The 14,691-nt window shown below is 36.2% G+C and overlaps 1 protein-coding gene across 1 annotated transcript in view; it reads right to left on the bottom strand.

Annotated features, from left to right (window-relative positions):
* LOC129231611 (neuronal membrane glycoprotein M6-b-like) overlaps positions 1-14,691 on the bottom strand; it is a 96,292-nt gene that overhangs the window by 6,743 nt on the left and 74,858 nt on the right. The window contains exons 2-6 of the mRNA XM_054865979.1: positions 11,159-11,315; positions 9,463-9,622; positions 8,224-8,359; positions 1,887-1,963; positions 444-509 (exon numbers count right to left, since the gene is read on the bottom strand). Coding sequence (XP_054721954.1) covers positions 444-509; positions 1,887-1,963; positions 8,224-8,359; positions 9,463-9,622; positions 11,159-11,315 — 596 coding nt within the window. The remainder of the gene's footprint in view (positions 1-443; positions 510-1,886; positions 1,964-8,223; positions 8,360-9,462; positions 9,623-11,158; positions 11,316-14,691) is intronic.

Raw genomic sequence — 14,691 nt, 5'->3', positions numbered from 1 at the left:
TTTGTACGACCGATATTGACTGAGATATGAAACACAGCATTTTGTGACTTACCATATCACTTAATGATCGTAATTAATAACACCTTTTGAGAGGAAGTAGGGGTAACAAGGGTTTAAAATTGTATCATTGTATGTGCATAGAGTGTTTTTTCAAATAGTACTAGCTTTTGTTGTGTGTTTTTACATATTATGACATAATATTTCCATTTATTTTTCAATAGTGATTTTTTTTTTTTAACTTTGACAACCTCTCATTCTTTTGAAAAGGCAATAATTTCCAATCTCATCTTCTGCGTAGTCCTTTTAACTCAAATATCTCCTTGAGTTTTTGTCCCGAATGTTTCAAAGTTTTTGTGTTGGAATTATTTTTTCATGGAGATTGTTTTCTTAAATATAAGTTAGCTTGATATGCAAAAAGCCAACCTAAAAATACCTATACTTACCAAGCTTATGATCACTAAAACTGAGGCAGCAAAAGCTATAATATAATACAGCCCAGCATAATTCACCTGGAAAATAGATTTAAAAAGCATTTTTTAACTCTACAAACAAAACAGAAAAATCAATTGCAACGAAAATTGGAATTTATCTGACGAGTTTCGTAATTGAAAGCCATGATCATACACTGCACAGTTGACCTTTAAAGTTTTCTAGCTTGCTAAAAACTTTCGCGTGGTGTTTTGTTCAACCAATATTTTGGGCTTTGTCTTCTCATTAATTTGCCATAATCTGTATCATGCTGTGAGGGTAATCGTATATTCTGTGATGAATGTGTGTGAAAAATTTTTAGGAAACACATATCGATGAGGCAATGGAAAAAATATTGTAAAGTTAATGGGTAGAAAAAGTTGATTAGAATAAACAATTTTACACATGTTAGATTTTTGAAAAGAAAGAAAAAACTCATACAAAATAAAATGTTGATACAAGTGAATATTTTTGATAGATATACTTCTTTTTTTAAATAAATTTTGAATTATATATTTTTTTGAAAATTATAATTTTTTTGATTTTATAAAAGCAGTGACTGCAACAAAATCTCTGTTACAGACTCCTACATAATTATATTTACCCGCCCTTTTGCTAGTCATGTACTGATTGGCTTTCATTTACTCCTCCAGTAATAATCATCTTTGTTGAAAGCACTATGATTTGTTGATTGCAATATGATGTCACATGAGACAGATAAAACCTTGCTGTTGATGTTATAAATACCCATAGCAACAATCTACTGTAACAAAAAAATCTGAATAACTAACATACACTAGCTTAAATAAGGAAGTCGGAGGCAAGGGAATTCTTGTTTCATTTTTTCTAGTTATAGATTTAAAGAATATTTTTTTTTTATAAATGCTTTAGGGTGCTAACAGCTGTATTCCACAGATGATTCAAGTCTCCATCAGACACTTGAAGCATAAATTGAAGCTGTATTGCTGGAAGAAGGCAGTATGACTAATGGTGAAATCGTCTGCTGAATACACCTAAAACCCTGGTTTCCTAAAAGCGAAATCACAGAGCTTTGACGTCGCTACTCGGTGTGACGCTGAAATCAAAGTCAAGTGATTCCGACATGGCCAATGACGGCATTGATTTTGCTCGGGCACGCATGCGCAGAAGAATCAACTTTTCCTCTCGGCGATAAGCGACGCCGAAACTAGGAAACCAATGCTTAAGAAAGCCTTGCAACTATGAAAGTTTTGACACAAATTTGTCAAGTTGAAAGTTTTTGTTAGCAATTTCAAAGGGTTCTGGCAGGACCAACTAAAAAAAAAACCTTGCTAGGCTATATAGGAAATTATGTTTGCTGCAAAAATTATGGCAATATTCCAAACGTTACCAAACGCCTCTGTGGGTATTAAAATAATTCAAAATTCAATCATACTTACAGTGTCTGTGCAGAAGACTTTTTTCTGCTTACAAATTTTCAGTGTGTTGATGTCTGTCCCATTTGGGAAGAGAAAATCTGAAAATTAAAAATAATAGTAAAAAAGCAGCAGTAAAAAATAAATATGTAACTAATCTTTTAGTTATTGCAGTAAAGAATTTACAATATTGGCTATAGTACACAGTTACAAGGATAACTGTGTACCCGTACATTATGTATAGTTAAGTATGTTCAAATAATGACAAAAATACTTGCGTGAAATGACAAGAAGGTCGGGGGGAAGAGGGGGCATTAAACTCTTTTACGAAAACTTCATCAAATCAATAGGAATTTTTTTGTTTGTGCTTTTACTCATTTCAAATAATTTTTATTTAAGTTTCAGGACATCAAAATTTCAATTCAGATTGTAATTTCAGCATGTCGTTTTGAAACAAAGTATGCTTGTTTTGATTTAAAAAAAAAATAATAATAATTTGAATTTTGACATCTTGAATTCAAATTAGGTTTTTCGCAATCATGAGTGTGGGTATGTAGGCATGTGTTTGTGTGGGGGGAGGATGTGTGTTTGAGTGTAGGGGATATGTGTATGTGTGTAGGCATAAGTATGTGGGTATTTGTGTGTATGAATGTGTGGGGGGGGGTATGTGTATGTGGGCATATGTTTGTGTCTGTGTGCAGGCATGAATGTGTGTGTGGGGGGTATGTGGGCATATGTTTGTGTCTGTGTGCAGGCATGAATGTGTGGGTAGTTATGTGTAGGTGTCTGTATGTATGCGTGTGTATATGTGTTTGTGTGTGTGTGTAGGACATGGATGCAACCTGGAGATGGCTTTCGCTATAGGAGCAGCATGGTGAGGAACTGGTTGACGGTGATGGTGTGGAGTGTGGCGGTGGGAAAATAAAATGATAACACTCCAAAAAAACTGTCAAATAAAAGCAATAAGCAATTGTGATTGCTCAAAAAAAAAAAAAAAAAAAAAAAAAAAAAAAAAAAAAAAAACAGGCAAATTATAGTTTTGAAATTAAATTGTCTAGTGTAACAGTTTAAGTAAATAGTGCTGTAAAAGGACCAGTTGATTTGCAGCTTTAAACCAAAGTAAACATGTAGTCTCAATGTGAATATACAGGGTCCATTATGAAAGTAATGAGCATTTACTGGCAAAATATATTTATTGATCGTAATTTGTACAAATGTTCAATATTCTTCAAAACACATTCCTCCTGCATCAATACACTTGCAGAGACGTGTTTGCCACCCCTGAAACTCCTTGACGGAAATGCCTCACAGGAACATTGTAACATGGTATTGGATGTTTCCCATGGTTTCCCAATGTTTTCTTTTCATCTCTCTCTTGAGGCGGAAACAAAAAGAAGTCACATGGAGCTAAGTTGGGACTTTAAGGGGGTTGAGGGATCATCGGGGTGTTGCTCCGGGCCAGGAAGCTCCCGGCCCTTTTTGAACGCCTTATACCACTTCCCAGACTGTGATCTTGAAATGCAATTGTCCTTGAAGGCTTCTTGCAGCATCTGGAATGTTCCGGTTGCATTTTTTCCAAGCCTCAAGCAAAACTTTATGGCGTATTGTATCATTGTTCAAGTGAACGCTCCATCAAGTTATGATACAAAAGTTGAAAACACACTTCAAGCGGAGGACATATCTCCACTCACACTGCTCAAACTCAACTGGCGACCAGATGCATTGAAAGGACATATCCCCCACAACATTTCCCAGCCGGTTTTACCGTGCTGCCATCTATCATCGCGTCACAATAACATGCTCATTACTTTCATAATGGACCCCTGTATGTATTCATTATGAGGATTGTGAATTAGTGTATTCCTTAAATAAACATTTATTTGCATAACAAATTTTCTTATAGTGTTTCATTAAGATTATTATCACAAATAGTGTAAATATTGCATTTTTATAAGAATAATTTTTTTATGGCACTTTTAGTTGCATTCATACTACTAATATTTACATTTTTCCAATTTTAACATTCGAAAAAAAAAATTGTTTTTGTTTGAAATTTGGGGTGAGAATACAAATCAAAGGAATATTAAAGAAACAAAGATGAGTATTGAGATAAAAGTATTTAGAGTTTCATACATTGCATATTAAAACACAAGAACTGCTTACAATAGTGATGATGCACAGAGACTGAAAAAAAAAAATCTAAAATCTTAAGAGGCATGAAAAAAAAATTTAGGTGTCAGAAAGGTTACAGTAGTTTCTGGAAGGAATGCCGCGGCCTTTATGTGTTTAAAAGTTAGGTAAAATTTCAGAAATGCCGCCTTTCTGCCCGATGCAGTGTTTACAAATTGACTTTTCTTTTTATTGCCCCGATTTTAGTCCGTTTTAATGAAAGAATAAAGAAATAGATACTGACTCATTCTGTTGCAATTACATATTATTACCCGTTAATAAAAATCAAATACAAATACATGCATCCATTTATTTTAAAATATTTTTGAAAATGTAGTTTCTTTATCACATTATCTATTAGCTGCCATACATACCTGCACCTTTTACATTTCCATTATAAAACAAAATATAGTTTATTTAATACATTATCCACCATATATAAGAAAATTTTACTCTGGTACCTGGTGAAATTCGAACTAATCAAAAGTGGTAAACTGACATTAAGTGAGGTTAAATATAATGCAAATGTGTGGTCATGGCAGGTTATGTGTAAATCAACATAGAAAACAATAATATAGTGTCCACATCTTTTTTTTTTTTTTTGTTTGTTTGTTTGTTTATCCAATGAAATGTTACTCCTGAAAATAAGCTGCTTAATCAAGTTAAAAGTAATGTTAATTTATTGCCTGAAAAGAACCAGTGAGCTCTCTGTTTTTATATAAATATTGATAAATAATTTCTTTGGTACTTATTATTGCTTAAAATTTTAAAACACTTTTAGCTTTTTTTTTTTTTTTTTTAAGGATTTTTAAAATTTTCAAAGGACTGAAAGAGAGTAAAAGTACTGAAAAAGCTTTAAAGCTTGAGGAACTTTTATATATTTATTTATTCTTTTTTTTCCCCAAAATTTTATTCGTCAGTGCAAGAGGGACCTATTAGTTCAAGTATTAAAAGTAAAATTTCAGATATTGATACAAGATGAAAAAGTTTAAACTAGGTCTATAAGTTTGGTTGTGCAGAGTGAATAACTTATTGATGCAATGGTTTTTAAATTATATTCATGGGGACATGTGTTGAGGTATAAAACTTTTATTTCTTATATATATATATATATATATATATATATATATAAGTAAATCTTAAATTCATGCAGTTTTTTTAAACTTTATTTTATTTTCAAATGCTTCTGTTAAAGAAATATTTTCTGCACCCAAAAACTTTACTTTTTAAGTCAGCTAATCAATCCCGAAAAATATTTTTTTTCTTTTTTCCCAAAGTAAAAAAGAATTTCAGACCTTTATACTAGCATCTTCTCTCCCTCCTCCTCTGTTTTTTTTTTTTTTTTTTTTTTTTGTAATAATTAGAAACTTTGTATAAATATGTTTTTTGGAGGGTTTTTTTCCTTCTATCTTTTGTTTTGTCTGTAATAAATATACGAAAGGCATTTTTAAATTGAAATCCTTTAGTTGTTGTCTGTGTTATGTAATGCTATAAAAAATATATGACAAATCTTTGCAATACAACTCTGTGTTTTTTTGCCAAAAATTGATATGTCAAATTTGTCATTTTTTCAGGAGAGTGAAAACAAAACATGATATGTAGAGTAATCAAATTTTGGTGTAGAATCACATGAAAGTTTTTAATATATCATGTTTGGTAGTTCATATTTTTTCCGCTTAACAAATTCTGACATAGAAAAATACCCCTCTAAACACATACAGTACAACCTTGATATCTCGAATCTCTTGGCACGGGAAAAAAATTACACTAGTAACTATCACAATTATACACAAGTACGCTATCTGAATTTATATATGTACTATGGGACCACTTCGAATTAGGATCAATAAAGTAGTCTTCAATATTTTTCTAGAATTGAAATTTTATAATTGTTGAAAGTGCACAGGATGAGATTTTGAAATGAACAACAGTTTCAACTCGGGGGTTTTTTCACCTAAAAATTTAAAAATTCTAATTTTATCTTCAACCAGTAAACCCTCATTCAAATAGTTCTCAACAGCCATTTTGTAGGAGTGGACAACATATTCGAGAGAAATGCACAAAGACTCAAAACTCTGGAAAAACACAGAACCCCTCTCATACCTACACTCCCCTATTATCTTGCACCAATCCCCTATTCACAAAATTTCCCAGAAAAGGGATGAAAAACGTTAAGCAAATGTCCCTGGCACTGGTTTTACTACAAAAATTGCCAAAGAAAAGCGAGAATTGAAATTTGCTTCTGTGCAAAAATTTCGACATATTAAGGGTTTAGAAAAATAAATTTCGAGATCCCCAATACGTAAGGACATGTGTAATGTAAGCAACACTTACTAAAAGAGAAATCAGAGGGATAAAAAGAAGCTTTATTGACAAAGTAGCATGGAGCGCAATGCGACTGAAGGACGAAACATCCCTGAGATGGGTGTCCAGCAAGAAACATCCAGTCTTTAGTTGGGGATATGATCTCCCCCGACTGCTAGGCAGGTTTCACAGCGTTTGCCCATGCTGAGATTGAGGGTGTCAATGAGTTGTTGAGGCATTGCTGCCCATTCGTCTTGCAGCGCCAATCAAAGCTCCTGAATCATTACTGGTGGTAAGGTACGAGCTGCCAAGCGTCTGCCTAGAAAATCCCATACATGCTCGATGGGATTCAGTTCCAGAGATCGTGCCGGCCAATCCATACGTTCAATATCCTCACTCTCTAAGAGCTGTTTGGCAGCTACTGTGCGATGACATGGTGCATTGTCGTCCATGAAAAGGAACTGCAGACCCATAGCGCCTCTAAAAAGATGCACATATGGAAAAAGAATCTCGTTGCAATAACGGGTCCCGTTGACTGAACCTGCGTCGAAGATGTGAAGGTCTGTACGACTACCAAGCATGATGCCTTCCCAAACGAGAACACCGCGACCTCCATACCTGTCCCTTTCAATGATGTTTGAGGGATGATTGCGGCTTCCCCGCTCTCTCCAGATGAGTATGCGATGAGAATTGCTACTCAGACTGAATCTGCTCTCATCTGTAAAGAGTACTCGTCCCCATTCATTGTCTCTCCAATTCCGGTGTTCCCGGCACCACAGAGAACGCCTTCTCCGATGAGCAGGCGTTAGAGGTACACACCGTATAGGACGTCGTGCAAACAGACCACTACCGTGCAGTCTTCTGGCCACGGTAAAACGCGATATCGGTCGTCCAGTCGCCTGTGTCGTGTGTCTAGCGATTTCTCCCGCTGTCTGCCACCTGTTTCTTCTGGCCTGTAAGACAACCGGTCAATACCGGTGTACCGGTCATCTGCGGGTGTGGTTCCTCGTGGACGACCACTACTGAACCCTCGGATAGCTGTTCCTGTAGTTTGAAATTGTCTCCAAAGTCGTGAAACGATGTTGTAAGGAATTGCGAACTCTGCAGCCACACTTGTCACACTGCGGCCTTCCTCCAACTTCTCAATTATTCGACCTCGGGTAAAAGCATCCAGATGTCGTCTAACAGATTGATTATTCGCCATTTCTCGCTGAGGCAGGAACTCGGTGTGATTTTAACTGCTATACGGCGTGCAATCTCTTTGCCAGAAATACTGATCTTACACCGACAACATGCTTTATACTACTCAGACACTCCCCCATTACATCTGCCTGCATATCTGCGCATGTGCTACCGTTCATCACCTTACTTAATCTCCTGATTGGTCTTTCTGTCCGCTCTGCCTCTTCGTTCAGCTGATATGCTAATTTTTCGACTTCGTCCTTAATTTTTGCACACCAGTGTATGATCGGTAAAAGTAGAACATGGTCAAATTTGACCTATCAACTTTTGACAAATAACCACAGAACAAAATTAAGATTCTAGTTAGGTATGTATTATGATCAATTGTACGTTTACTAAAAGTAGTTTTTCCACAGTTTTTTAAAATTACAATATTGCTACAAAATTGGGTTTAAAAAAATATTTATGTACTTTTTTTGCTGCAAATGTTTTGTATTTGCTTCAAACTGTATAGTGAGAGGGTCCAAAATTAAAGATTTTGTTACGAAACCGTGAATTCACCTGATACAAAACTGATCATTCTGATACAAAACTATTTTTACTGATACAGAAATGAATTTTTGATTTTCCACCCCTGTAATATTCAAACTACGAATGAAACACCAATCAGATGAGTCTGATAACAATAAGGAATTTAAATATTTACGAAATTGCTGAAGGTCGACGCAGTCGCTGGAAGCTTCACAGATTTTCCTTAGGACATAAAACACGAAAACCACGACGACCAGACAACCCGAAATGCAGAGCCACACCAGGTTGAGTATGTAGACCACACTCATACACTAAAAGAGAAATATAAATAAGTTTGGAGGAAGAAAAAAAATTTTCACAGGCAACTGGCAGTTTTAAATCCCATAAAGGGAATTACTGTCTGGATATTCAATTAACAACCAGTTAGTTGGGTTAGTTCATTCGTTATTATTGTGTTCGTCTTTTAACATAAACATTCTTTACACAACAAAAATGAATTGCTTCTGAAAATTGTACTACACCCAAGCCGATTTATTGGGTGGTAAATAGGGACCCCGTGCAAAAAAAGAATTGCCCAAAACTTCACGAACGGCTATAAAAAGTCATTTTGGAAACACAATAAACTGGATCTAAATTTTGTATTTATGTTCATTTTGGGATTTTTGAGTCTAATCGGCACAAATGCTTAGACACTTGCGCGAAGTCTCCATGGTGAGAGGGACAAATTACCTTTTAATACATTTTGAGTCATAATGAAACACTGGTAGGAATAGATCAAATAATATGGTGCTCAATTCGATTAAAATGATTTCAAGTAAAACTTAATGTTCACTACAGCATATTTATGCTTTTATGTTCAAGAAATGATCCAATGTTTGTAACAGTATTTTGTAGCCACCCAGTACGAAAGTGCACAAGATGGTCGGTCTTTTGGGTTGCAACCAAAGTATTAAGTTAAATTTGGGATACAAGAGCTGCACTCGGATAACTGAAAATTCAAGCATTATGATTTGGTGCACTGATAAAGAGATTCACTGCAACTCCAAAAAGCAGCAATCAGAAAATAATTTCGAGGACAAAGAGAATATATCCATTCCTAAATACTCCCCTGTATACGCTCAGAAGCATCCCAAACAAAAGTTTTTGGGAGGGCAGAAATTCTCAATTTGCCGAATGGAGCTCCAAATTTCGCCGAATGATGATACTTTTGCCGAATCGTTAGACAATATTTGCAAATAAGGAAATTTTTGGGTGATCACAGAGACCTCCCATCGGGCGCCCCTGGATACGCTCCTGCGAAAACGTGGCTACAATTTACTTTGTCACGACGTTATTGATCCCACTTTTAGATGCTCAGATCTCGATTTGTTTAACTTTCATCTGTACATTTCAAAGGGAGAAGGAAACTACTTACCATGGCAGAGGAAATGCGTCCTCCGATCCTGGATTTCCACCCTCTGTAAATCTTGGTGCGGGTGGCTCCTGTGGAGAAGATTCCCACGACAAGCAGTGTGACTGCGAGCAGGCCCATCAGGGCACCGACGATGATGAAGATGACGTGCACGTCGCTCAGCCTGCGAAAAAAAAACAAACAACACATTGACGAAAACTGAACTCCCCATTAGCCATGATATCTAGTGCCTGGGTATTGATACGAAAAATCAAAATTAATTACCGCTTTTCCGGAGGACGAGTCATGGGGTAAATAAATCAAGCTACAATTCTCTAAATCCAAATCATCCAAACTATTTAGTGATGGGAATATATTATTTCTCTCATTTTTATTTTCTTCTATATCTAATACATAGAAGAAAGTACTGGATTCATGAACATTTTCAATTTTGTCGGATTTGAAAGTTTTGAGGTGTGCCAAATCCATTTTGACCTTTATTGGAAAAAAGGTCCGAATATTTGTGTGAATGCCGTGGTAGCCTGATCGGTAAGGCGTCGGACTAGTAACCGAAAGGTCCCAGGTTCAATGCCAGTTGGTCGTAGATCCCCCGTGTTCTTTAATGGTGATTAAGGCATGCTAAATATGCTCCAAGTGACTTCTGGGGGTTCTGGACCTGGGATTGCTCGGCTTCTAGTCTGAATAAAAAAATAGAGCTGTCTTCAGGGTACCACTGCAATCAAAAGAACCACCAATAGTGGTAGATACGGGAGATCCTGGAATGTGAGGTGATTGCCTGTTTGTGTATGCCCGGTTTTTTACGGTCGTTCTACAGCACAAAATTGAACTAAATTTGGTACACAATGTGAAGTGGTGCCCATAAGTGTTTGGCAGCAATTTTTCCAAGGGGGTGGAGCAATCGAACGTTTTCTCCGTTGTGCGTCCCTATTATAGATAAAAAAGTAACAAGCCAAACAAAATTTGGTCCATGTGTTGACCCTAAAAGGTACAGGTGCGGATTCAATTTTGGTGCTAATATCTTGAAGGAATATGGAGTAGTCGAACATTCTTCTCATTATTTGTGATTGCTATATCACAAAAAGTAAAGTATCATAGGTTTAGCTTAGAGGGTGCAAAAGCTGCTTTAATTTTTGGCTCCAATAGCTCAAGGGGGGGGGGGGTTGCAATCGAACGTTCTTTCTTGTTCATTGCGACTGCTATTCCTCAAGAAGCAATGCTACGATTGATGAAATTTGAAGTAAAAAATCAACCAACGGGAAATAGGCGTTGATTCAATTTTGGCGTTAATCGCTGTTTTGATTTTGCTCCTCATTATCACTTAAATAATACAATAATGTGAAAGATAAATCACATAAAAATGTTTTCTCTTCGTTAGCTCGAGGAATTTTTTCACTCGATTGAATTGTTGGCAAATGATCTCCTTTTTAAATAGAAAGAAAAGTTTACAAGCCACATAAAAGCAAGTGTTATTAGACGCCGTAGAACCGGATTTTCGTCTGCTACAGTCCTACAATGCACCGCAGTGATGTTTATTACCTGTAGCGATGTCAGGTGAAGGGGTCCTTTTCATCTTTTCTTTTTTGCTATAGCTCTTCCGAACTACAACCTTGTATTTTCACAGAAGATATATTTATATATTATTATCTAAGGTAATTAGGATGTTTGTCGTCTGCTATCAAAAGCATTCCATAGTACTTACCACTCTAAGTTGTAAGTAAAGACATCTTCGAACATTCGTAGCGTCAGATGCACCGCCCTGTACAGACATATCAAAAATGCCAGCACGCCCACACAGCAAAAGATAGTGGCGATCAAGGTTCCATAAGGCACCCTTGTCATGCATTTTGCACAAGAACCTGTAATAGAAAGACAATAAATATATGTATATCATCCATTAAGGGGAGTTGACTTATCCAACATTTTGGTTCCAAAATTGTCGCATGAAAAAATAAGTATTTGTATAAAAGCCTCGTTGCAGAAAACTGGTGCCCAAGCTTTAAATCTGTTGTCTGATTGATGTTTGCTTATTTTATTCTGTAAATGAAGGAGATTTAATTAATACATGATTCAAAATAAAAATGGTATGAAAATGAGGTTCACTGCAGTAAACATTTTCCGATACATTTTTGTTGAATTTGTGAACTAAGTTATTATCTTTCTAGATTTGCCTAAAGTGACATTTTAATCAAATTATCAACAATTGTTTAACGACATTGCAATCAGCAAATATTATAACGTATTTATAAATACTAGAAAGAAATTGGATCCAAAGTCGTCTTGGAACCAAAATGTTGGATAAATCGGCCTGTCCTTTATTCAAGGGATTCTATCATCCATGGAGAAAATTGATTTTCGGCTAATCATTTCGACGACTGAGAAAGTTTCTGTTAAGTGAAAAATCGCCAAGGCTTGGCGCCAAAGTTCCATGAATCGTTCTATTTCTTTCCAGGCAAATCGTTGAATGCCCTCGGCAAAATTGAATCTATAGTGCAGTTTTTCATTTAACAGAACCCAGTTACCGTCAGGAACTGGGCATCAAAATTATCGGTGCCATTGATATTAGCACCTTAATGGTGGCACATGAAAGATAGTGCAAACTCCTGATATGGCATTCTAAGTCTGCAAAAGGCTAACTCCTAGCGTAAGGCCCATTAGGAAGAAAGAATGAAAGAAAAAACGCATGTCCAAGACACATACTTTGAAATTTGGCATATAGATTTTCACATGCATGTATAAAGTAAAAACTCTAAAAAGTCAAAACGATACGAAATTTTCAATGAGCATCACGGCGTGATTTCAAAATATTTCGCCTAACAAATCAAAACAAAACTGCTTTGTCGAGGTATAGTGTTACGAACAAAAAAAATGAAAAGACGCTAATAAACAGAGGTATTAAATAAAAACGCATTTATCGCCCAAAGCGGCCTTTTGTAACTTAATAATTATCCTACCTTCTCGAGTTTGGTACGGTTAAAGCTCTTAAAAAATTCCCTAAACGAAGTTTTTCACAAAAAAGGTTTTTAGCGTTTTTTAGTTAACAAAAATCATAATTTTTAAATTTGACTCTTTTCATTGTTTACGCGAGCCATAAATTGCGTAAAACATTTAGTTTGAATAGAATTTTTAAACTGCTCCTTTCCACCCTAGAAATTTATTTCTGTGCTACGATCTTGGTATGGAAAGCCGGCAAAATATATCCCATGACATTTTCCCCGTATACGTTCAGAAACTCCAAGGGCCGAAATTGACTGGAAAAAAAGCTGAAAGTAATTTTAAGTAAGTGAAAATTCATTTTTATTTGATCTTTCATGCAAGATAGTTAGCTTGAAGCAATTGCTGAATTATGCTATGTGTTGCCATTGTTCGCTTGAGTGCTACGAAATAAAGCTCTTGCATTCGTAGATAACCACGGGCATCTAAAATACCTCCCTTTTTACTATGTTTTCTTAATTCTTTAGTGCTTACAGATTATTTTTAAGATTTTGGAAAACTCGCCATGATCACGTTACCGTAACTCTGCCCGAGTTTCCCAGTGTCTCCTAAAGTCATCATAATCGAGACTCTCTCAGCCATACGTCGATTCCCGCTACAACGCGATTCGACTTACGCGAAATGGCTATACGCGAATTTTTTTACAAGCAATGAATTTTAGAGCTAAAGCGAATTTCTCACTCGCGACACGAAAATATTTGGAGAGGAATCGTGGTTTTAAATGTCGGTTTCGTTATTGATTACTAAATATTGACGTCATGAATGTATGTTTTTAGTATCACTAACCGACGTCTCCGAATTGATGAAGCACCCAATGAAACACCTGTAGGCATAGTTAAAATTCAGTTAACGGTTATTCTAGTATATAAGCACCGATAATCATACACGCCTCGCTACAGCCGTCTATTTATATTCGGTTCGATGCGCTGTTCAGAGGACGCTGCTCAGCATACGCATGCGTTACCGGTCTGCAATTTTAATCATTTGCATATCATGCCCTACTTTACATTTCCTGTAATTTTCAGCTCACTCGCGTAAGTCCTTCGTGGTGTTGCAATGTTCACAAACAGGAGTGTAGATAGGCAGACGCATCAGCTTAAGTTTAGCCATTTTGGATCGGATTTTTCATTGTTGCGAGCTAAGGTTACCACAGAAAAGTTTCTCGTTTCGCCAAATTTGCCAAAAATACTTTATTCAACAAACAATTCACGTGCTGCTAATAATCGGTCGCTGTGAACAATCACCAGACGCGATTACTCTCCAGAAAAGACAACCTCTCAAGCACGCGCTCCGATCCAAAAAGGCTGATCTTAAGCTGATGCTCCGGCATCCGGCTCGTATATATAGGGACCTTAGACCGGGCAACGCAGCTAGTTAAAACATAAAGAAAAAACAAGGTGGCGATATTAACGATATTTCTTCTGTTTTCGAAAATTTAGAAAGTAAACAAGTCGCCAAGCAGCGATTTAGAGGGGGGTGTTTTGAGGGGTATCTTTCACTTTGGGGGGGGGGTCTCCACGCTATTTAGGGGGAGATGCGCCCTTGCTCTTGGGGGGGGGGGACCCCTGCTAAAACAATTGCAGTGCTTAACAAAAAGTACCATAAAATGCACTTGCCTATATCGTCGCCCATCCTACAATTAGATATCTTACTGTTGTTTCTATGGCTAGATGTCTTATGGTTACTCTGAAGCGATGATATAAACTATTGTTTTTTAATGATATTTTGAGAAAATTATATACAACCCTTAAACAGTAAGCAAGGGATAAAAACAGACTTGTAGTCGGTATAAAAATCGATAAAGTGTTCCAGTCGGACCCCGATTTAACGAACCTCTATTTAACGAATTTTTCTCTATCCCCAACTGAAAATGAAGGCAAAAACCCCTATTTACCGAACAATAACAAACCCCGAATTAACAAACTGTTTTAACAGCTACGAAAATGTGTTTTTTTTTTTTATTTGAGTAAGGAAATATTGGATTGTTTTCCAAGTGTTATACCCATATTGCCCGAAATAGAAAAGGACTGTTCTTGGAATCAGAAATTTTTGACGGGCGGAAAGGGAACCAACGAATATTGATTTTGATGCAGAAAGTGATAATGAAACTCCCATTAAAACTTTCTTTTTCAAATGCTTTACCTGGCCTGGAAACTGTAAAAACATATCTCATACAGCAGGCTGTAAATGACACAGTATTTTCTTCTCCCCATAAAGTCGAAAAAGAACTATTTCGAGTCA

The sequence above is a fragment of the Uloborus diversus genome, chromosome 1 (assembly GCF_026930045.1).
Source record: "Uloborus diversus isolate 005 chromosome 1, Udiv.v.3.1, whole genome shotgun sequence".
Taxonomy (NCBI): domain Eukaryota; kingdom Metazoa; phylum Arthropoda; class Arachnida; order Araneae; family Uloboridae; genus Uloborus; species Uloborus diversus.
Note: the sequence above shows the minus strand (reverse complement) of the source record. Positions and strands in the feature narration are given on the sequence as shown.